Source organism: Stylophora pistillata, chromosome 2 (assembly GCF_964205215.1).
Source record: "Stylophora pistillata chromosome 2, jaStyPist1.2, whole genome shotgun sequence".
Classification (NCBI taxonomy): domain Eukaryota; kingdom Metazoa; phylum Cnidaria; class Anthozoa; order Scleractinia; family Pocilloporidae; genus Stylophora; species Stylophora pistillata.
The window spans coordinates 50,072,719-50,096,215 of record NC_142520.1 but is presented as its reverse complement, the minus strand read 5'-3'; the positions used below and the strand labels follow the sequence as shown (position 1 = coordinate 50,096,215).

At 37.7% G+C, this 23,497-nt stretch overlaps 1 protein-coding gene across 6 annotated transcripts; it reads right to left on the bottom strand.

The window, feature by feature from the left end:
* Positions 1-1,757: 1,757 nt before the first annotated feature.
* LOC111342422 (adhesion G protein-coupled receptor E1-like) lies at positions 1,758-23,125 on the bottom strand. Of its 6 annotated transcripts, none has more exons than XM_088748248.1 (20): positions 20,829-22,200; positions 18,050-19,549; positions 16,971-17,126; positions 14,433-14,846; positions 13,281-13,621; positions 12,906-12,965; positions 12,038-12,212; positions 11,620-11,754; positions 11,187-11,262; positions 10,947-11,049; positions 10,776-10,828; positions 10,212-10,338; positions 9,476-9,579; positions 9,161-9,263; positions 7,127-7,277; positions 6,608-6,692; positions 5,589-5,655; positions 5,054-5,139; positions 3,997-4,123; positions 1,758-2,854 (listed from the first exon to the last, which is right to left on the bottom strand). In XM_088748248.1, exons 3-20 carry the CDS (start codon positions 17,011-17,013, stop codon positions 2,633-2,635), a joined length of 2,472 nt encoding a protein of 823 aa, XP_088604374.1. In that variant the 5' UTR covers positions 17,014-17,126; positions 18,050-19,549; positions 20,829-22,200; the 3' UTR covers positions 1,758-2,632. The 6 variants fall into 6 exon arrangements, 5 of the variants coding, with proteins under 5 accessions (XP_088604374.1, XP_088604375.1, XP_088604377.1 ...); XM_088748249.1 differs by lacking the exon at positions 20,829-22,200 and having other exon boundaries at positions 18,050-18,142; positions 18,708-20,776; XM_088748251.1 differs by lacking the exons at positions 18,050-19,549; positions 20,829-22,200 and adding an exon at positions 22,250-23,125.
* Between the last annotated feature and the right edge of the window lie 372 nt (positions 23,126-23,497).

Here is a 23,497-nt window from a genome sequence, read left to right as displayed (position 1 = left end):
TATGTTGTGAATCCACAGCTCACCTGCTCGCGTTTCCATTTAGAGCTGTTGCATAACTTTATCAGCTCTTTTATGCCAGTAACCTGTGCATCAATGGGTCTACACTGGCTATTTTTTTGCATTATTATGCTAATCAATATATCCTAAGGCTAGTATAGTTTGACTTGTTCGTGATATTTCGCCGAGCAAGTACAAGGAAAAGGTACTCCTAAGATATCTGTTTGCATGTCGTGCTTTAAAACACATGCTTATTAACAAGCTCCAATGCAGTGTTTAGGTCTAAAGCTTCTAAACGGTTTGGCTTTTGAAAAAAAAAGATAATTATGGAAATATTAGATGATAAGGAATAAGAACAACGACAATGTTTGTGAACGCATCCTTGAACCAAGAGAATATTTGGCTCGTAATCACCTTCATATTCGTATTCCGACGTTTCACTTATGAAAATTCTGCGTCATTTCGCAGTCTGGTGTCAATATAATTCTTACTCTATTGTGTGAACTGAAAATACAGCCATTAACGTGCTGGTTTCTCGTTAATATTGTGAGTTCATGTTCAGAGGAACAGAATCCGGTTTATCTTGAATATTTCAATACGGTACTATTACGATTCTTTATTTAAACACTCAATTTCCTCGAGCAATAACTCGTTTAAAATGCGAGGACGTGTAAGCAACACAGATTAATCAAATGAATTACAAAAATGACTTAAAACGAAATATAAGAAACCATTAATCATAAGGAAAAATGAAATGAAATAATGATTCTAAAGAATAGCTTTCATAAGCTTTCAAAACATCACACAAAAAACTCGAAATTTTTAGGGAAACCACAAACATATCCGTCTTTTTGATGATGAAAAAGAGTTTTAATCTTTCAGTGGATTCAGTAAAAATTCTACCGAACGACAACACATCTTGAAGGAATGGAAACCCACGCCCCAGTAGACTTTTAACCCACATGCAAGTTAAAAACGTGCTGTTTTAATGGATCGGTGATATCATGATCACTGATATTTTGTAGCATTTCCTGTGGGAGGCAAGCTATATAATGATAAAGATAGTTTGATAATGACCTCCAAGCACTTGTTGACGTAGTTCAATGACTCAGCTTTCCGACGCTTAATAATAAGGCACAGAATATCATATCTTGCAAACTCTGACAACCAGGACAAACTGATATGAAGTTATGTCTTGGCAGCTTTTAGGTATCACGTAGGTAAATTTTCACTTCGAAAAAAACATACTTTCACGAGACTGGAGAAGGTTGGTTTTTTTTTACATAATGATCAAGGTCTAATCTAATTTTAAAGGTAAATGTTTATTACCGGATTGGTAATCAGAAGAACTGAAGGCGTAAAACCTATTTCACTGTGGATATTTGATAGCGATGAGGAAAAAAAAAAACTAGATCAAGCTGCCGACCACTAAGGAAATGGGTTTTAAGTAACAAAGATGTATTTTACGATAAAAACAGTGCACCACGGTATCAAATTAAAATCGATAATTTCAAGGAAGAGTCTGATTAGTTTCCTAAGAGCAAACTCTTTTGACCTTCGATGGAAGCGCAATATAAACTTTCTTGTAATTTTCCCTTTGATAAAGTGTTTCGTCGTCAAAGAACCGACAGAGGTTAAAAAAATTGTCGAAGGACTGATAAGCCTGACTTATGCCATACACGTACGCTAAGTTCTCAGGGGTATGTGCTTCCTTCGCTGAAGTCAAATTACTTATCGTCATGCACGCAGCAGATCATCTGTGTATTGAAAAAATATTTAATAGAAATAACCATTCTTTAATTCTACTTATCAACACATTCAACGCACACATGATCGCTAGAGAAAACCGATAAGCGGAACAAGTAAGATCATTCACGTCAATTCCATATTTACATTTTTAAAATTGTCTTTACCTTCTTTTCAGAATGACCTACTTTAAAATGAACCACGGCGTGATTTCTTGGAATAACCACGCTATTCACGGCCGCTGTCTTTGTTCATTGCGATAAGTCACTTTGAATTACCTAATGTTCAAAAACTGATCACGCCACGCAATTAAAAGTTTAAGGAATGTTTACAAGCCATATTTCTTGATTGGCGTGATTCGGGATTTGTTGGCAATCAGCCATTACGATTGAGGTTTCGCGGAGAGTTCGACTTGAACGATATTGTTTCAGAGAAACATTCAACCCTAGGATTTATTAAAAAGGAAATGCTCCACACACTATGAATACGTTTTCAAGTGAAATGGTCATGAGAAGTAAGGTAAACACCAGTTGAGGGTTTTTGTTTGATCAAAAAATTATCAGTCGAGAGCTGAAATCACAAGAGATTATTGCAGACATTACAGGGAAATTTTATATAGATGCTGCGTGTACAAGGGTTAAGGAAACCATTATATTCAATCTCTTATATTTAATTCGTCGTGATAATAGTATTAAAAATAAGAAGCTTGAGGTAAAATCAGTAAGGAACGAGGATGGTTAAGCAGACTGGCATGGACCGGTAGCTTAGAAATGTTTGAGTGAAGTTGGGTAAGATTTACAAACTTTGGTTTATTCATTTTGTTTGGAGATTCATAAAAATTTCCGAGATTAGATTGTTGATTATTGCAATTTATGCAATAACTGACAACTTATAAAACTGTGGTTAATGTTGTACTGATACTTTTCTGTGTCTCTGGACGAATCTTGTTCACGAGCGTAAAAAGTCGTTTTTCTTTCGCAGCACTCGATGTTGTATTTTCATTTGCCGCCATGGATACACTTCTTGATGTTTCCCATCTTTGCCTTTTTGTTTCTAAGGCGGCTCTGATCTCTTTACTTCGCACAACATGAAACAGGAAGATGAACAAGCCCTGCCAATGGTAGATAAAAAGAAATTTCTGAGGCCAGAAACGCATGCACCTGTTTGTTGCTTAACCTTAAGGATCGTTGAACCCTGGTAAGGTTATTGTACCTTGCTCATCAGTGTCTTCACCCGTCTCTCTGAACTTTAGACTGAAATGGATAATTTTGGGGTTACTTGCGATGGACTAGGCTCTAGCCGCTTTAGGCTGAGGAAAACATGATATCAAATACAGTGGCGTGGGGCACTTACCTCCTAAAGTGTAAATTAAGTTGAAAGTGAATATTTTCATTCATCCAGGTTCAATTCAAATGAGAAATTTTTAAATCTTTTTCTGGAATTTTGGTCCTAATTATTAACAGACATTTCGACTGAAACTATCAGTCTTCGGCAGTATAGTTTGACAACAGTTGGTCAGGGTTAAAGACACACAGCCGCTTGAGAAAAGCTCCAATCTGGTGTATGTTATTACCCGTGGTGGGGAGGGCTGCACCGAAACCCATGTGGGAGAGACTCTTCAGTCCATCAGAGCCAGGCTGAAACAACGTCAATGGCCGAACTCCAATCCTGTTCAAAATTCAGCAGTTTATTGTAAACTGAAGGACACGGGACACGTGTTGGATCTGAAGGGAGTCAAGATCCTAGATAAAGAACGAGATTGGCGAAGGAGGGAGATAAAAGAAGCGATATGGGAAAGGGTGGAGGACCGAACCCGGGACAGAATGGGGGGGGGGGGGGTGGTCTCCGGTTCTCTCTGTCTCCCACTTGTGATCGGGCCCTCGTCTCCGTTCCCCGACCTTTGTCGCGTGATAGTGATCTACCACGTGACAAACTACACTTATGAAGACTGATGGTTTCAGTCGAAACGTCTGTTAATAATTAAGACCAAAATTCCAGAAAAAGAGTTAAAAATTCCTCATGTATATTTAGTTATGATGCACTGTTACTCCTACCAAAAAGACGTCATTTCTTAACACTAAAATAAAAATGGTTACCTCCTAATCCTTCAGGAAACCTCTAAAAAAGGTGATATCGAAGATACCCGTGACTGACACATCTCAGCCATAATCTTGCCTATCGATAAATTGACTGAAACGTTTACAATTTATGTCTTGATGACAGTGCTTTGTACATGCTCAGCATTAAACTCACTTGTAAAGAGTTAAAAATAGTAAACAAATATTGGAAGACCAGCCCAGCGTCTGTGACGGTCAGAATCCCAAAAATCCAAGTGAGGCCAAGTAATGGGAAAAGAACTACACAGGCCATTAGACTTTTCCTGAAAGCAACACAAAGATCAAGCTGTATCGATAAAAATGTAACAACAACAGAAACAAATAACTGACACCAATAATCTGGCAATTATATTATAAGTTGAATGATACACGCATTTTCATTGGTTCTTTCTTATGATCTATTAAACGAAAAACAACACTTTCAACGCATTCGGAGGTAGCGTGGCTGCGTGGTGAGTGTGTCGGACTCGCAATCTACCGCTCCCGGGTTCGAGTCTCGCCCCGACCACCACCTGAATTTGTTTCACGGGTAGCTCCGAGTTCAAATTCTCGGCCACGTTTGTAAATAGCCAACTCGTTGCCTCCGGCCAGTTGGATTCTCAACAATGTTATGTTCAATTTGAATTATTTGTTTCAGATGTTTTTCAGAGGGCCACTAGGGAGAATAGTATTCAAAATAATTGGTGTCACCCTATTAAAATTAAGGTTATTTCTAATAATTTTTTTATTTTTTTTGTCAAATAAAACAAGAAGCTAAAATGTGGTCGTGGGTCTATCAATTAACAGATTGTCACAAAAATGTGGTATAACCAACTGTGACACACTCGGCTGCGCGCATGCGCTCCGTGTGCCACTTATTTATTCTTACCACATTTTGACGTCATCTGTGAGCTATTGGTGGACAGACGCACGGCAACATGAAACATATTTCTCAAGTCGAGAAGCCCAGCACCGAAAGGTAACAAAGTAAATTTCAAAAGAAATAAGCCACATCTTGTAAAACAAATAGCTTATAAAACGATTTGATTGTTTACTGATGTCAACTTAAAGAGACCACTGAAAACTTATAATAAAAGAAACAAAGCGCAAATGTAAATATATGCTTCAGCCAACACACACATACACACTAAAACTTGAGTGTACGGTGCGGATTCCACGCAAAACTCTGCTACCCCATCTAAAGCGAGTTGTACCTGCATGAATGAGTCTCTGCGGCCCCAGATACATCTTTCAGCCTCGTTATCTCCACTATGATACGTATGAGGAGGACTAAGTTTACCTTGAAAACAAGTGCATTTCAAAGAAAGATAATGACAATTTTCCATTTACTACTACTGATTTCGATCATCCATTTATTACTAGTTTCGAGTGTAAACCCTTCCTCAGAGTTCTGATGAGGGGCTGACGTTTCAAACGTCAGTTTTCGGTGGCCAATCCACTTTATAACTAAGTTGATGAAATCGAATTTTCTGCAATATCCCCCACTGACGCAGCACCAGAGTTTCTCTAAAAACTTACCCCTTTTATTCTATTGTAGAAAATAACATGTTATGGAAGCTACCAAACACCGGATTCCACTTCTGACTGCAGGTTTTTTAACCTGTTAGTAAAACCCTAGTTTGTTACTATTCAAAGGCCCATCACAGCGTTCATCAATTAAATGTGACGATCAGATCAGATTTAACCCTATACTTTTTACAAAGGATAACTGATGAATTTTTTACTCACCAAACATGCAAAAAGTACGGATCCAACAAAAGCCCAATTAAAACCAGAAGAGAACGAAAACCAACAGCTGCAAAAATAAATGAGGACTCGATTGAATCTAAAATCACTTCGATCTTTCACCTTCCCAAAAAAAGTTATGAGAAGCTCCTTCTATCTCAGTTGACGAACGATTGACATTTATGCACAATATCATGCGAGTGCGTGAGAATCGGTGACCTGTTCTCTAGTGTGTGAAATCCCAATCAGACGCTCCAGATTCGAACTCTGGTCGAGTTATTTTGTTGTGATCTTAGGCATGACACACGGCCTCTCTCCCTCCAGGGCCCAGTTTTTCGAAAGCCGATTAGCGCTGACCAAATGTTCAATTCTAATCCAGGTTTCTATATTTCTCTGTTCAAAAGGCCGTTTTGGGTTAGTTTTACCGTACAAATGGAATTAAACAGAATTTACTCTCAAAGCTTTCAGAGCTGAAGTCAGATTCCTCACTTACCCAGGGTTACCTTAACCCACCTTTGCCGTGTTAACCCGACCCAGGGGTATCAGTGGTATTCACACGCCTAATCCCTTCATGCTATTCAGCGAAACTAACTTCTAAGCACTGGCACTATCAAGAGTCATGAAACAGGCACAATAAGTTAACCTTATAATTTGGATATATCAACAAAGTTGAAGTGGTAAATTGGCCATCGTGACGATTACAAAAGCTGACGTTTCGAGCGTTAGCCCTTCGTCGGAGCGAATAGAGGAATTGTGGGTTGTGTGTGCTTTTAAAGGCAGAAAATGGAGCTACGTTATTGGTGGGAACATAGCAACGAGAAAAACACGAATAAATTAGTGGAATGAAAAGCGTTCGTTGATCCCTGTCGGATTTAGACTGCCGGTTTGAAAGATGACCTTAACCTTACCCACGCTTGTGATAGTAAGTAATGCAAAAGAATACTTGAACACAGAAACAGCTACACCAAAGACGACATCAACAGGTTGACCAGGCTGAAAAGTGACCGTTTTGTACTACTCACACGTCATCACGCATACTGTTGTCAATGCTCCCTTCGATGATGACAGTTATACCAAATGTACTCGCTACCACCATCGTTGAAATGCCTTAGTAAAAAATAGAATAAAAAAAAAAGCGATACAGCCTGGTGTTTGTTTTAGGCTAAATCCTACTGGTATCTAAATTGAGGTAACGTCTGAACAGAAGTGTCCCAGAAGAGAGGTTTGAATGCAATAAGACGAGGAGCGAATCAGGTTGATTTGATTTAATTTGTAATTTGGTCATCTTTAGTGGTTTAACTGATTTTAGAGGATAAGAAACCATCCAATCTAATTCTCCAAAAGAGATAATTATAACGATGTCTCATCAGTAATAAAATGAGATTCTTTATACCCTAAGTGAGGGCATAAAAGGTCATTGTACTTGTGGTAACATTACTGTTTAAGACTGATTTCAGAGGACAACAAATCATCCAATTTTATTCTTTGAAAGAGTTCATTAGAATGAAGTCTAGTCTGTTACAGAATGAGGTTCTTTTTACCCCAAGCGAGGGCATAGAAGAACTTTGTACTTGTGTCCACATTGAAGACCTTAACAACTTTTAAATAGAGCATCACTCCTTCAAGAACCATCCATGCAAAAGCAACCAGATAGAAGTAATTTATTGTTATAGCGACAATGGCACACAACGTCTAGAGGAAAAAGGAAGAATATCAGAGTCAGTGTAGAGCATATCACATCAAAAACAAAAAAAAAAAAACACGAAGAACCACCTATAACCGGGTGTGACCAAGCCGCTAGATTCCGTTTTGCATATGATTATAATAACGCCTTTAATAAAGCCCTGAGAATGGCAAGACTCTTTTTGCAGTAAATGGTTTGAACCCGGGGGTAACATGTGAAGGTGTAGTCTGATAGTCCGGGTGAGTGTAGTCCTGAGAAGGACTGTTGTCGGTGGTAGTGACTGACGTTTCGACAACCTGTGCGGAAGTCATCATCAGAGTCAAGTGAATGATTGTTGTCAGTAGAATGTTCTTATTCCAGTTCGTGTGAAATGAACGGTTGGTTTTGCCGTGATGTTATTGGCTGTAAGACTCAAGTGACGTAAGTCGGTCGTGATTGGTCTGTTTCGATCTGTCGGTAAAGTTAGGTCGTTCTTTTTCGGTCGTTTGTGATGTTTATGTCGTGAATGAGTCGTTTGTATGGAGCGGGTAGCTGTTGACATCTGTTTAGGGGAGTCTGTTCTAAGTTAGTAAACCAGCTTTCCAGAGTCAGTCGTTGAAAGTAGTCAGTGCTGTAGGTTAGGCATTGCGCAGAGTCCCAGTCAATGTTGTGGTTGGTAAGTCGATGGTGTTCAGCAATGTGATTGCTGACATCACCTTTCCTCGTCGCCCGTCTGTGTTCAGTCAGTCTTGTTGTGAGGTTTCTGCCAGTCTCACCGATGTAGGAGGCTTGGCAGTCGGAACAATTGATCTTATAAATCGTTCCCTGTCTGTTCCTCGGTTCGTCTTTGTCTTTAACGTTGGTTAGTAACTGACGTAGTGTGGTGATGGGTTTGTGGTCGACGCGGATATTGAAGGGTAGTAAGATGCGCGAGATGTTTTCAGACATGCCTTTTATGTACGGTATGGCTGCTGTAGTCGTAGGGGTTGCGGTGTCGTTTGTTGACACCGCAACCCCTACGACTACAGCAACTAACGACTAGAACAACTAACGAAACCGCAACCCCTACGACTACAGCAAGCATACCGTACATAAAAGGCATGTCTGAAACATCTCGCGCATCTTACTACCCTTCAATATCCGCGTCGACCACAAACCCATCACCACACTACGTCAGTTACTAACCAACGTTAAAGACAAAGACGAACCGAGGAACAGAAAGGGAACGATTTATAAGATCAATTGTTCCGACTGCCAAGCCTCCTACATCGGTGAGACTGGCAGAAACCTCACAACAAGACTGACTGAACACAGACGGGCGACGAGGAAAGGTGATGTCAGCAATCACATTGCTGAACACCACCGACTTACCAACCACAACATTGACGGGGACTCTGCGCAATGCCTAACCTACAGCACTGACTACTTTCAACGACTGACTCTGGAAAGCTGGTTTACTAACTTAGAACAGACTCCCCTAAACAGATGTCAACAGCTACCCGCTCCATACAAACGACTCATTCACGACATAAACATCACAAACGACCGATAAAGAACGACCTAACTTTACCGACAGATCGAAACAGACCAATCACGACCGACTTACGTCACTTGAGTCTTACAGCCAATAACATCACGGCAAAACCAACCGATCATTTCACACGAACTGGAATAAGAACATTCTACTGACAACAATCATTCACTTGATTCTGATGATGACTTCCGCACAGGTTGTCGAAACGTCAGTCACCACCACCGACAACAGTCCTTCTCAGGACTACACTCACCCGGACGATCAGACTACACCTTCACAAGACTCTTTTTGTTGACTATCATTTTGTTTTCTGTTTTGTTTCTGTCAATATCATCCTTGATTGAAGATACTTGCCAGAGAAATTCTTTCTTTACCTACCTTTGTTTGAGTGGCTTTGATACCAGTCATAAAAACTAACTGGGCGATAACCAGGCATGTCCCCAAATTCAACCGGATATGGGACTGAGACGACTCCAGGTTCCTTGGAAATAAGCATAATCACTGTATGTCAACATTATTGGATTTTGCATTATACAACAACGAGAAAAAAAAAAATAAATAAAAGAAGAAAAAAAAAAACTAAATAGCAGAATTCGAAACAGTGTTGATAAGTCAACTAGCTTTAAAAGTAGAGAAGTAGAAAGTTGAAAAACATCATAACGCACATATGTACTGGAAGCTATTTACACTTACAGTAAAATCAAGTAGGCCAATATGGTGATTATCTCGCCGACCAAAGACAGAGAAAGTCCAATGTAGGTTACCAACGTGAGTGAAAATTTGTGATCGTCCGAAATCTTAATAAACGAAAGAAATGATAAGCTCCTAGACTTTGTTGAGTCAAAGGTAGGCATGCTTTACAGGAGTCCAAAACTTCTTAACCATTTAACTCCTACGTGATTAACACTAAAAAATTCTCTCTATAATAGCCATTAATTATCCAGCAAAAATTCGATGAGAATACTCAAACTTATCAGGCAGACGTTGTTATTTTGACCTCACATTGAATTCTTCAAACCAACTTACAATAAAATGTGCAGCGGCTTGTGGCGTGACACGCGTGACTGTAGTCATGCGATCGAGAAAGTCATATCATCCGTCGTGCCATGCGGCACTGGCCACTCCTGTGACTCGAAAAACCCGAACTCGTCATTAAAAGTCTTGTTGCAGTTTTAACCCATAGTTCTGTGGTTTTATCGTCGTCACAACTCAACACGGCTAAAGGAGAGTTTTCGATTAGATCTTGGGAATTAAAGGATTAAATATGAACCAAGCGAACGCACTTTGCGATTTTGTTTGACTAATTATTGTTGTTGTCCTTGTCATTGCTATGTTCGATAATACAAAATATACCCTCCGCGTTCCTTTAAGAAGTCCAGTTAACCATAAGCTGAAAAAAAGTTGACAAAAGAAAATCGAAAAGCCAAACCTTTGTCTCACCCACTTCCATTAAGACAGCAAAATTTGTCAGATGATTACAGCTGCATGTGGTGCGCTCTTTGGTTTCCTGGACCAATTTACAACCCTTTTGGGACCACGCACCGTCAAACTTTGTGCTAAAGAATAATGATGATATCAATGATATCAATGATTGGCAGTAATAGTATTGACAATAATTATAGTAACAAATGGATCCCATGTTGCCATGCGTGTGTTTAATAATACATCACAGATGACGTCAAAATGTGGCAAGGCCAATCGTCGTTAGTGATGATGGTGATGATAATGATGATAATGATGATAATGATGAAATTCTTGACTGGTTGATTTTTTGTTTCTACTGCGTTGGCTGGTTGTTGGTTGACAGATCTATCTATCTATCGATCTATCTATGTATCTATCTAGCTTTAATCGATTTAAATTCCTTTTTTCTGAAGAAGCCTTTTCTTGTTGGCGTTGCAATTGCCATTACTAAATCTTTTTTCTCTACAACGCGCCTTGGTAGAGTAGCAAACGGTGAGTAAAGCTCGTCATCTAAAGTAAGCATTCTTACCTAATCGAAAAATTCCAAAATACACAGCTTGTCTGTGTGGCTGTTAAGTTATCCTGAGAAAAAATTCGCATATAAAACACTTTGTCTTATCTATTGGTATACTGACATCAAATATTAAACAATGCTGCAAGATAACTCACTTTATTGCAAGAAAATTCTTCCAACTTTTACCTTTGTGTTAGTAAGCTTAATTACGACGTCTTCTTCAAAGCTGCCTTGAACCTCTGGTTTTACTGTACACGATATGATCCGAGTACGTATGGTGGACTCCTTGCTAAGTGAATGAAAAAGAAGTTTCTCCCATTGACAAATACGTTTGATCCATTTATAAGAAACTGCATATCTTATCAGTCACGTTTTGGAACAGAAAACAGAAAAATGCAATAGACGTGCTGATACACTCGTACAAACCTGTTATCGACGTTATTTGCTCCCTCAGGCATTAAATCAGCGACGTTTTTGTACAAAATACAGACCACGTATCGCTCTAAAAGAGAAATACAATTGTCATAGTCTAAGTTAAAATATTTATGGATGCAATGCTTAAGACAAAAAATACACACCGTAAAGTGTGAGTGAAGCCGTCATCACAGAGTTTGGTTGAGATATATAATCTAGAGCTAGGTTAGGGTGCGTGTGCTTATTAAGGGAATAACTTAGAGGAACCGGAAGTTGCCGTAATGTAATTGTACACTGTATCAAAAACAATGTTTCAAACATGTTAGGCTCAGTGAAAAATAAAAAGATATAGGCAGCCAATCGCAAAATAAATCAGGATATGCTTTATTTTTGTACATTTACAGTACTGTAACGAATATGTAAATCCAGGATAATTTCATAATACCTTGATCAAACATGCTAGAAGAAAGTGTAATAGCTCCCTCTTCTTCTCGAATAAAGCTCTCGTTAAAAGTATTTGCTTGGGACGGGAAAATGACACCACTCTTGTGATCAGTAGGAACTCTCATCAATGACATACCTTTATTAAGTACAGCAAACAAAGAAACAGATGGACAACAAAGGTGAGAGAAATCAAACCATTTTAGGGCCTCGGTTGTGATCTTGCCAGAAAGGTGATGGTAGCCAGTCAACTATGCCCGGTAAACAAACGAACATGAAACCAAGACCATTGTTGTCCGAAATGATTGAGCTAAAGCCTACTTCCTCTTGTAAATAATAATATAAAAAACAAACAAGTAAAAAAAAGAAACAAACAGAAATATTAATTATAATGAGCAAAATAGCAAAGGAAAGAGTGATACCTAATTCTTTCCGTTCAATTGAAATTTCTGCCTCAGAACCATTCCGCGACGTCAAATGAAGGCTAGCATAATTCAGTGCCAAGGATTCCAGTTTCTCAAAGCTAACAAGAATATTGACTTTGTTGTCTGAAGTGCTTGCCTTTCTAACAAGCTTAGAAGTGAGATTTATAGCATTCTGAAAGAAATAAGACAGGAAAAGTAGAAGTTGACCGTAAAAAGGTCATTTATAAGTTATTTGCTTATTTCTGATTAATTTTTATGAGTAAAATATCTAAATATTAAATCTACAAACTCGGACAAAACCTGTTGAGACACATTACAAAAATACCTATTTTTTGCACTCACCCTGACAAACATGCTTACCGTCGCAAATTCAGAGATTTTTCCCCTTTCCGATTGCAATGTTGTTTGCGGTAACACAAGAAATGCATGCTTGAGCTGTTAAGCCCCAACAACATTGTACAAGGGGTTGGGAGGGGGCCAAGTTTGTTCCTTTTGGAAACGATTGTTGCATGGCGGGAAATTAAAAATTGCACTGAAATGTCTCAACAGTTTTGTCCGGTGTTGTAGTGCCATGTTTCTCCATATTCCGATGAAGTAGCCGGTAGAATTCATGGTAGTAATGGTCTTGATAAAGTGATCGGGAGCCAACAGCTTTGCCTTTCATATGCCAGGAATTGCCTTTTCTGAAACGCAAACTATCACAGTAACGGGCCAACACACGAGAAATAAATGAAATTTTGAAATTATTTAGCTCCCATATTTACAATTGTATGATCCAGAAACAGCTGTAGTTTGTACGCTTAATAGAGCAAATATGTACGATTATACTTTCCATTTTTGAGCCTGTTTTGTAGTCGGAAATTACCTCTAAAGACGAGGGCTCACTAGCGTTGATCTTTTTCATTTCACTAGTGTATTCCTCGACCTGCAATTTTTACAAATGTAATAATACTTTACTAGCTATAAAAAAAGGCTTGGCGTAATCACTGTGGTGGCAAAAGAAGGTATGAGGGGCATTTTTAAGTCATTTTCCTGTCGCATGTAAACCAAAAGCAATGGGGATGCCTCGAGTTTTCTTCGTAACAAGGTAGTTGGAATTACATTGAGGTTTGTCATTATGCCGTCCTCGATATAATGTTGATACTTTCGCATTTCGTCACCCATCGATACTAGCGACACTAACGTTGATAGTAAATGGGTAGACGAGTCAAAAAATAAAAGACATCAGCTTTAGTTTTACCAAACTTAGCGTGTGAGAAGCAGCAATAGTGGTGATCGTAGGGTGGGTCTTTTGAGGAGCGTAAGACGAACTCGATGACGGCAGATTCGTTGATGAGACAGATGAATACAAACTTTGTAGTGATGCTGTTGGCGAAACCATGAGTGATGATACAGGTGATGACCGAGACGAGGATGTCAGATATGAATAAGATCTAATTCCTGTCTTTGTACTTGTTGTTGTTGTCGTTATCGTCGTCGCTGGAACTACTGTGGTTGCTGCTATTGTTGCCTCTGCCACCGTCGATGGTAATAAGACAGACGACGTTGACGTTGATGCTGCCTGTATATTGTTTGATGAGCCTAAGGGATAAACAGTAGAAAACTCAGTACCGTGATGAGTACAGAAAAACTGAACAGCAATGTCAAAATGGCATCAGTGCCAGTAGCCTTTATGTAGATCCTGGATTCTGGGTCAGTAACTTGACAAAATATTTCTTTAATCAAATATAAAACATTTTCGAAATATTAAAAAATTCTTTCTTAACTAAATCTTTACCAACCTATGCCTGATGGCATAATTGCTTGGGCCCGGTTGTTCAAAGTACGGATAACGCTATCCAACGTAGAAATCGCTATCCAGCGGACAATTGTAAGTGTTACCAAACATGCCCACATACTGCGTTATCCACCGGATAGAGATTTATCCAGTCGACAGCGTTATCCCCGGATTGGAACAACCGGGGCCAGAATGTTAGGAAATTGAGAATTAACGGCTACCTGTCCATCTCTAAAGCTGAGAGTTTTTCCATTTTAGGTACAAAGGCACCGGTGTATCGATCATTGATAATTTGCTTTGGTGCTGTTTTTCGATTTGCTATTTGTTTTTTGTTTTTTTGAGGGGGGTGGGTGGGTAAAATTACCAATGGCTCAAAGGAGGTAATAAAATGTAGTTCGGTGGGATAGAAAACTATAAAAACAAGAACAAACAAATAGCGAACAAAAGCAAAAGTAGACAACAAAGCCAAAATAAAATCAAGCAACTGAAAGAAAAACAAAAACAAAAGAAACACAAAAAAATACCGAACATAGCCAATAAGAGAGAAGAGAACTTGTAGTATGAAGGCTATTAATGTTGTCAAATTGCATATTGAAGCGTTTAACCTTAACTCACTTGCTTCAACTGGATCAGCTGTCTCACCAACTTGGCAAATATACTTTTTATGTTCCTCACAATTTTCTGCTACTAGTACATCTTGTGTTGTAAGATACAAGCATCGTTTATCAGCGCTCGATGATTGTTGTTCAGCTCTGTTGACAATCGCTTCAAAAGCTGCAGTTGGATTTACTAAAGTGCCATCGCCCCAAACAAAGTTATCTTCCGTTGTATCGTATTTGATACCAATCCAGTATTCCTCAGGGTGTTGGTGTGGTAAAAATGCAGTTCTTGCATTTTGAAGCTCAGCTAAGCTTTTGATTTTGGCGAGGAAACCACCGCTATTTTTCTGACAATTCTTCACCGCATCAGACCAACGATGAAAACTGCTTTTGCCTGTATAGGAAGCTGTCCCATTTGCTTTCTGTAGTACTGGGGAATTTAATTAAAAGAAAGAATTAATGAAACGAAGAAATACATGAGAATGAAACTGGATAAAATTGCCCTCTTATTATCTTAAAGAATCATTTAAATACTCCGTAGAGTAGGTGCGATGATTTTCAAGCTAATCAGTAACTTGAAAATCATCCTACCTGTTCATCACAATATTTAAAGAGGTTGGCACAATACCAGGTTATGATAACCTCAGTGGTATTGTCCAAACAAAACAGAAACAGTTTTTTATTCTTAACTACAAAAGGTTTCAAAGATTTCTACTCAAGAAATGCAGGGTATCCGGTAATTTTATCAGATTAACATTAGTGTTACGTGAGAGCCGGTGAGATGAGCGCCTTAGATAAGTGCGAATAGTTTGCTTGATAGGGGTGAATTCCACAGTTGCTTCGTTTGCAAAAAATCTGTCGTGCAGTTAATTCGAAAGCTAGTCACCTACATTCCTAATAGGGTTTAACCTCGTCTGAACGGTAAAGAAATCTGTCTCACTCGCATTTGCGTTTCTCAGACTTTTCATGGCGTGATTTCTAGGGTCCATCAGGAGTTTAGACGTAACGGGCTCAGTTAAGGTCAGATGGCAAACTTCTGAAGGAGTTTAAGTTGCTGGTTTTTAAAGAAAAGAATTAACATGTAAAGTTCTTTCACGAAAAGATGAATATCATTAATCCGTTGTGAAGCAGCCAGAAAGTATTTATCCTGTGAACAAACTCTCTAAGCGTATAAAATTAAATCATGCGCCTGCCGCGACACCATGCGCTAATGTAGATTATTAAAAACTAGATCATTGGATAATGCAATTCAAGACTTTTTATTGGCTTAGCCATTATGGTATATCAGCCAATATACCATAATCTACAAATATGGCAAGCGTACGTGTCAGCTTAAAATTAAATGGGAGCTAAAAATTTAATAAAATTTAATAAAATTTAATAACTTAATTTAACGTTTTTAATAAAACAATTATTCCACTCGCTCTTGTTGGATATGAGATGATTATAGCCAACTCGGCGCTACGCACCTCGTTGACTATCTATCATCTCATATCCAGCGCGCGCTCGTGGAATAATTGTTAATTGTTGTTATTGCGCCAGGACATGCAGGAGTGGTGAAATAAAAGTACTAATGAAGCGAGCTGGGATAAGAGTTAATCTTCGTACTTCTGTAAAAGGAATATGGACTTAAAAAAGAAAAATCAAGTCTGAATTGTCCAGATACATTTGCTTCGATTTACTTAATTGTATTCTAAGGGAATAATAACAAGCACGGATTGATAACAACAACAACAACAACCTTTATTTATGTGTCAAATCTAAAATAGCAGTTATACAACCACTAACTGGGGACACTAAATACTACCTAAAAATTTAAGAAATTTAAAAGTAAAACAATATATATGTACAATTTAAAATCTAACCTAAGTCTTACATAAAAGGCAGTTTTCACATTTACTATCAGTCAATTTAGAAACAAGGTCTATTCTACGTATGTTACATTTAAAAGATGATATGGATGTCAGTTCTCTTACATTTCTTGGTACAATTGCCCATATTTTGGGTCCCATATATCTAAGCGAATGTTTTCCAAAAGTGACAGTATTAAATCTAGGTATACCAAAATCATTATTACGCAGTGTGTACCTAAGTTGTGGAATTTGAAAAAGGCTACATATGTAATTAGGAGATAAATTGTTCTTTACCTTATACATAAGAATGGCTATATCCTGTAGTCTTCTGTTCTGCAGTGTACTTAGGTTAGCCATGTCTAATAATTTATCATAACTACTCCCCTTATCACAGTAAACTGCCCTAAGTGCCCTTTCTTGAATACGTTCCAATTTTCTAGTATCACTCGCCCTACAAAAATGCCAGACAAGATGGCTGTATGTTAAATACGGAAGAATGGCTGCCTTAAACAACTTCAGCTTGGTGTCTGTTGGTATCATATTCCTGAGCCTCATCAGGACTCCAACACGCTGGCTACTCCTCTTACAAATGTTAGCAATGTGTTCATCAAATTGAAGCCTATTGTCTATATATACCCCAAGAAGTTTTAAACACTTGGTAGATTTAACTTCATTGTCATGAATGATAAGAATGTACATACCAGCGAGAAACAGGATAGAAGTCAAAATCAATTGAAAGGGCATAATGTCTTCGTCCTACGTGGATCGGTAAAGATTAATTTCGTGTCAAAACCTCAAGCTACTGAATGAGACCATCAGTTTCTGTTGTCGAGATCTTAATAGAGGAAATGGCATGCCTGCAAAACATATTTAGTTAATTATTTACCTTAACACAAAGATTGCCATCAGTAGAGAGGAGAAAACTGTGAAGCAAATTCATTAGCATTACGTAAGAATGGCGAGTTTTGTTTCAATTCTAATAAGACGAGATCTAATAATGACTTCTTCAGTTCTTCTAACGATAACAATCCTTCTCAGAACAACTCCCACGTAGAATGGTGGGTTCCTGCACCTCGCCTTCGAGACGCAACTGGTTCGAAGCTTAAAAATGTGTACAGAGGACAAGTTTCTAAAGAACCAAGAACCAAAGACCAAGGTCTGACACTCCAAACGGCAGCATTTCCCATTTTACCACGGTCATTTTGGATTATCAACTGAGTTGATAAAACTAAATCATCCTAAAAAATGTGACCAAGTAAGACTTGAAAGAAGTCCTTCCCCAATCCCTACCCCATACCAAGCAGCTTTCAGCATTATCTGTAATATTTATAATTTTACATTTGCATATATATATATATACATTTACGCATCTTAATGTTAGCGCATCAGCCTTGTAGATATGACCCACAAGTTAGTTTTAATGTCTTCTCGATTTATTCATTTATGAGGACAGCTATCATCGCAAAGTGGAGTATCCTAGCACTTTTCTAAAATTTCATCCACGTCCATTCTCGTGCTGTCGGAAATGAGGAAAAGGAGAAAGAAACCTTGAAAAACTGAAATCATGGCAATAATTCGATTGTCTTGTCAAACAATTAACACCGAGTTTGAACGTGCAAACGGATTCTATCCGTGCTAAAGTATTTGTGTGGCTACCTCTCCTATGCAAATTAGTTGTAACTCTTCAACTCGCATTTGTTAATTTTATTTTCATTTGTACCCTTGATAATGGCGTCATGAAGTCGCCGAAACGTCGGGATATTATATCGCTCGTTTTTACCTGTCTACGAATAACAACGTCTGGTAAAAATCCCTGGAACATCGATTTCCATCGGAAGAAATCTTTGGTTACTGCATACTCATTCAGCACTAACTGGTAAAACGAAAACATAATGATTCTTCCATCTTTGCACAAAGGTTGGATCGCCGAACGAAACGCCCATTTGAAAATAAAAAATATGTCAGGAAAAAAAATTATATAAAGGTTGGTGCCACACGGGACCCCCACTGAACATCGTGCTGAAGTAATTAATATCTTTGCAGGAGTTTTTTTTTTGGCACAGTAATGAACCAGAAAGTGAGAGATTTGAATCTCCGTAATAAGTAAATAAAGCTCCTAGCTGTTGCTAATCAACATATCTTTTAATTAGGAAGGCTCTATCGTGGTTTAGTTATGGTCTAATGAATGCATTTTCTTAGCCAAAAGCGATCTTTGCAGAGATGAGCACCACCCGAGCAGTTGTAAAAATAAAGCTTGAAAAAAGTTGCATGTTTTGTCGCGAAAGATAAAGGAAACCCTCACATCTAGCACTGAGAAAAAAAAAAAAAAAAAAAAAAAACTAAACAGAACCAAACCAAACAAAAAAACAAAACACAAAAACAAAGCAAAAGAAAAGAAAAAAATATACTCAGCTACAACTAAAATTGCCATTTCTCACCCCTCTTTGTATTTTCTTGAGAGAGTAACTTTTCTGATGATGACTGAAACGCTTTGGAGATGTATTAATTTATGTTTCGTTATTCACTAATCCTGCATAAAATGATAAGGTTCTAGAAAGTAATACATAGATTAGCTAAATAAAACATACATTTTTAGTAATCTTTCTTCATACTGGAAACATTTGGTTCAGAGTTGTTTTAGTATTAAGATGCTGAGATCTAAATATTAGTTTTTCATGACTCGAACCCTCAGACCCGAATTTTTATTTCATTTTAATTTTAGATCTGGATTTTTAAATTTACTAATAAAGCTGAAAATAGAGGGTAGCTTCTAAACTAAAGAATTGCGCCACGGTTTTCTTTTCCCGCTTTTCAACCATATGGCTTTTGCACATAATCAAAATTCAGAGGCACTCACCATGAAAAGACAAACAGCTTAGCATGGAAGAACCAGCTGGAGGCGTATATTGTGCTCGTGATGACTCACCCTTGAATATGATTGCTTTGGACCTTCAGTCTAAATTTTAGAGTGGTCTCTAGGTGGTCAATCTGTACCTTTTTTTGATTTTGCAGTTCCCAACTAATACTTTAAGATCGCAAGAAAGTAAAAATCTCCTGGTTGCCCGTTCACAAGCCAAAGTTTTAATTGCATTTCTCATTTTCCCAGTCCACATTTCTAGATTATTACCGCCTTTCCCTCCTCTCTTGTTATTTCTTTTTCCGATTTTCACAAGAGCATCTCAACCTTACCTTGTCTCTCTCTATGATGTAGGTTTGGTAACGGTGGGTTTGCTCCGAGCGACGTCTTACTAAATGTTTAAATTTCGTGCAACAATTTGATCTGCGCATGAAAAAAGGTCATGTTTAATTAATTAAGGACAGCTGTTTTGGTTAGTGATTACTTTTCAGTGTTTGTCTATTAACTGAGAAAGGCCTCATTATGGATTTGGGGAAAGGGGCCGGTGAAATTCTTGTAATGAACGTTCCAATGTAGGTTCCATCAGCAAATCGACTTAAAACAGGTTTGTACGGTTGGAAAACTTAAAGATATCAGTGAGCTGATGTCCTTGGAATTGGATAAGACTGGATAGTAGAGGACTAACATTCCTCCCCGTAAGGGTTCCTGACATTTTAAACACTATGTATCTTAAACTTAATTTTTCAATTTGTGTACAGTCTTTTTTCCGTGGAAAAAAGTAATCTTTGACTGCCTGAGTTAAAGACGTGTCACGTATGCTTATGACAAATAAATTAAGGAGAGAGCTTCTTTCCACGATACCCACGATAAACTTCTCCTCCAGGGCAGTAGCCGAGAATGTGTTCAAAAACTGTCACATAAAAGCAATTTTGTTTGGAGAGGCAAATAAAGTAACTTTTCTTCTGTGACACTTGAAATTGGTTCTTTGGCCAATGGTCCCTGACAGTTGAAAGGTTGAAAGAGGTATGCAGGTCTGTGTAAAACGTTTTGTATGGTGGATAGCCGCGGGAATAATTATTGACCTCCGACAAAGATTATAACATTTTTAGTGAAAAAAGAGGCCTGTCTTCGCAGATGGATTTTAAACCTTCAGAAAACTTTCATTTAGGGATTTTGGAACCAGATTTACCTAGACCGTGGAAAGATAGAGGAATTTCTGATTTTAATAAAAATGATGGGATAGAAAGAAAGGTATTCATCTCCAACTGATCTACTTCAGTTGGGCGACGTTCTTTTGGTGAATAAATATGAGAACTAAAATTATTTCGCAGCCTCTGTCCTTGGAAAATCATTTTGCTGAGATGAAGGACTCACTTTAATGCGAAACTACATTACATGACCTGTATGTTAAATTGAGATCTCAGTAAGAAGGCAGTTTCTAAATTAGGTAATTTGTCAAAACTCTTGCCATGACAGAAAATTAAGAATTCTGGCGGTACGAATCCTCAGACATTGTTTGCAATGTTTACGCTTATAGCAAAATTGTTTATCTTCAGCATATCTGAGTTATTGCACAAGAAACAATGTGCAGCAGATATGCTGCTTTACAGAGGCTTTTCTTCAAATCGATTTTCTTTTAAAAAGGATTAGTTGGACGAAATTAGTTGGACGATGTAAATAAGCATAAATGGATTTAACTTACCCTTAGGTTTCTGGCAAAGGTAGAAAGTATTGAATTCTCTACTGACTTCTGCTGCCATAAAAGCGACAGTAAATGAATGAAGCTTGACTAATTTCTCGGTTTCGCTCCAGATTTTCTTCAACAAATATCATTATTAAACGATTCATTAACAGGTATAACTTTTTCTTTCGGGAGAAGTCAAGTTTTGCTCAATGATTCTTGGAAAACAAGCTGGAGCCTCAATAAGGTTTTCAAGGAGATAAACAGCATCGATACTAACCTGTGACGTATATAACTCCTTATACATGTTTTATGACTTAACTTCTTTTCGTATAAAATGTTACCGTTTGTACAGTAAATGGGTCTACTTGCCAAGCGCTTTATCTCAGCCAAATGCCGATTTCAGTGAGCCTTTTTTGAAATATTCACAACTTTTCCGATGATTTCCTGCCTAATTTGAGAAGCGCCTCAGACAAATTAATGTTTACTCAGGTTTGTTAGTGTGATTCACCTCATCTTCATTGTCGACTTCTGGAAATTGTTTTTTGAGTGAGACTCATTATGTTCTGGGTACAAATCATGCTCAATTGTACAGTCTAAAAAAATGCATACTGCAATCCAATCATTGTGAGTTTTCGCTGATAAAACGACTGAGTTAGGATCTACTGGAAAAAGTGAGTTTTTGCCAATAAAACTACTGTGTGGGAATCTACTGGAAAATGTTAATCTTTTCTATTTTCAACCCCTGCCAACTGGTCTTAATAATTAGTGCTCGACTCAATAACCAAATGTTAACCCCGATCGGCCGTTGTTGAGTCTTCAGCAGTTATTATGATTACAAAGTGTTCATGACCTAGTCGTTTTCAAAAGTAAACACAGATGCAGTCGGTCAGGGTGCTATAATTGCTTCTTTTGAACGACTTTTTCAAATTAGAATGACCGTAAAATTAAAAAATTGATCAATGAAAACGAGAACGAAACATAATTTTAAATTTCACACCCTTGAAACTGCCATTTCTTTTAATTTTAGAAATTTAAATCGTTTCAATGAAAGTAACTTGCTACCTATCATCATTCTGGTAATCAAAGTGAAGAATCAAGCTCAAAGATTTACCAATGAGTATGGCTTTTAGTAAATGTAAATAACCTCCTGTTGACTTTTTCATCTTACTCAAATGAATTTCTTCTCTTCATACCCGATTCATTACACAATCTGACTGTCACACTTAATTCGTAAAGTTCTTGTCTCTCCTAAAACTGCTGGGTAAAATTAACAATCAACACATTGTGAGCCACCGATTACTGAATGCTACAACCGACAACGATTTGAGTAGAGTCTTTTAGAATCAAAATAAAGTAATTGAAACATAAACGAAATAGGCCATGATCTGCGGTATTAAAACAGTGGATTGAAATATTGTTACAACGGTTACCTTGCCTACCTGCAAAATTGCTTAACTACTTTTCGTCTGTCTTTTCGAAATTCACTGAGTAATAAGTTGATGAGATTTCTCTTGGCCTCGCTATGAATATGCAAGCAAGTTCTGGCGGCGCAATATCCTTTGTAATAAACTTTGTTCGAGAAGGTCTGATTTTCCTGAAAATGTCATAAAGGGGCGCACGGGCATTGATATCTAAATCTGTGACGACTTATAATTTGTTTCGCGTCTTTTGAGTTCCTCTTGATTCACTGTCAACAGAGGGCTTGATTGGTTCAAACTGAGTCCGCACTAATTGGAAAAGGTGGGTTTTGGTTAATTGACATACGTTCTTATGATACCGTTATGTACCGTTTTTTTGACATATGTTCTTATGATACCGTTTGTAATTCTTAAGGTATTTCAAAATTAGTTTTGGCGATTGTTCAGACAGTATGTGGAAGTTAAGAATAAGGGAAATAAGTTTGACTGATTCGTAGAGAAAAAGCCAATCAATATTTGGTAACACATTGAAAAAAGAATGAAAAATACTATTAAGCGTCTCCTTAGTACAACTGATCCCCTCGAGCTTCAAGTGTAAAGATTGTTAGTAATTTTGAAATGGAAAATTAATGTCACTGAGCTGTTATTCTAATCGATCGAGTTCACGCACGTGCATTTTTCGCTAAAGTCAACGCTATTCAGGATCATTTTATGAGCCTATAAACCTGGCCTGAATCTTTTGTGGATTAACCCTTTGTCCTTGAATAAGGACTTTCTTCAATCACGCTGACCAGGAAAATGTTATGGCGAATCTAACACATGCACAATTTACCCATCTCACGCCTAAAGAACTCACCAATCTCGTTTTGCAACTTATTAAAAAAAAAATTCGAGTACGTTCTATTCCACAAGATTTCGTACTTTCTTCTTGTAAATCTCGCAACTCGATTCATCTCTGCGTGCATGTCTTGACAACAAAAGCTTTTCCAGTTCACCAAACGTATACTGTAAATTGCAAGTATTACCACCGTCACTAATTCATTTTAATATTACTACTATTAAATCATGATTATAATAAAATTATCATCATCATTATTACAGTATTACTATTATGTAGTTATCATTGCTATTTTAAAATTATCATTATCATTATCATCATTATTTTTATTCTGTGCATGTCTGTTTGCAAAGAAAATAACGATACAAATATGTAAACGAATGAACTGAGAATATTAGTCAAAGAATAGAAAACTTTATCTAAGAGAGTAA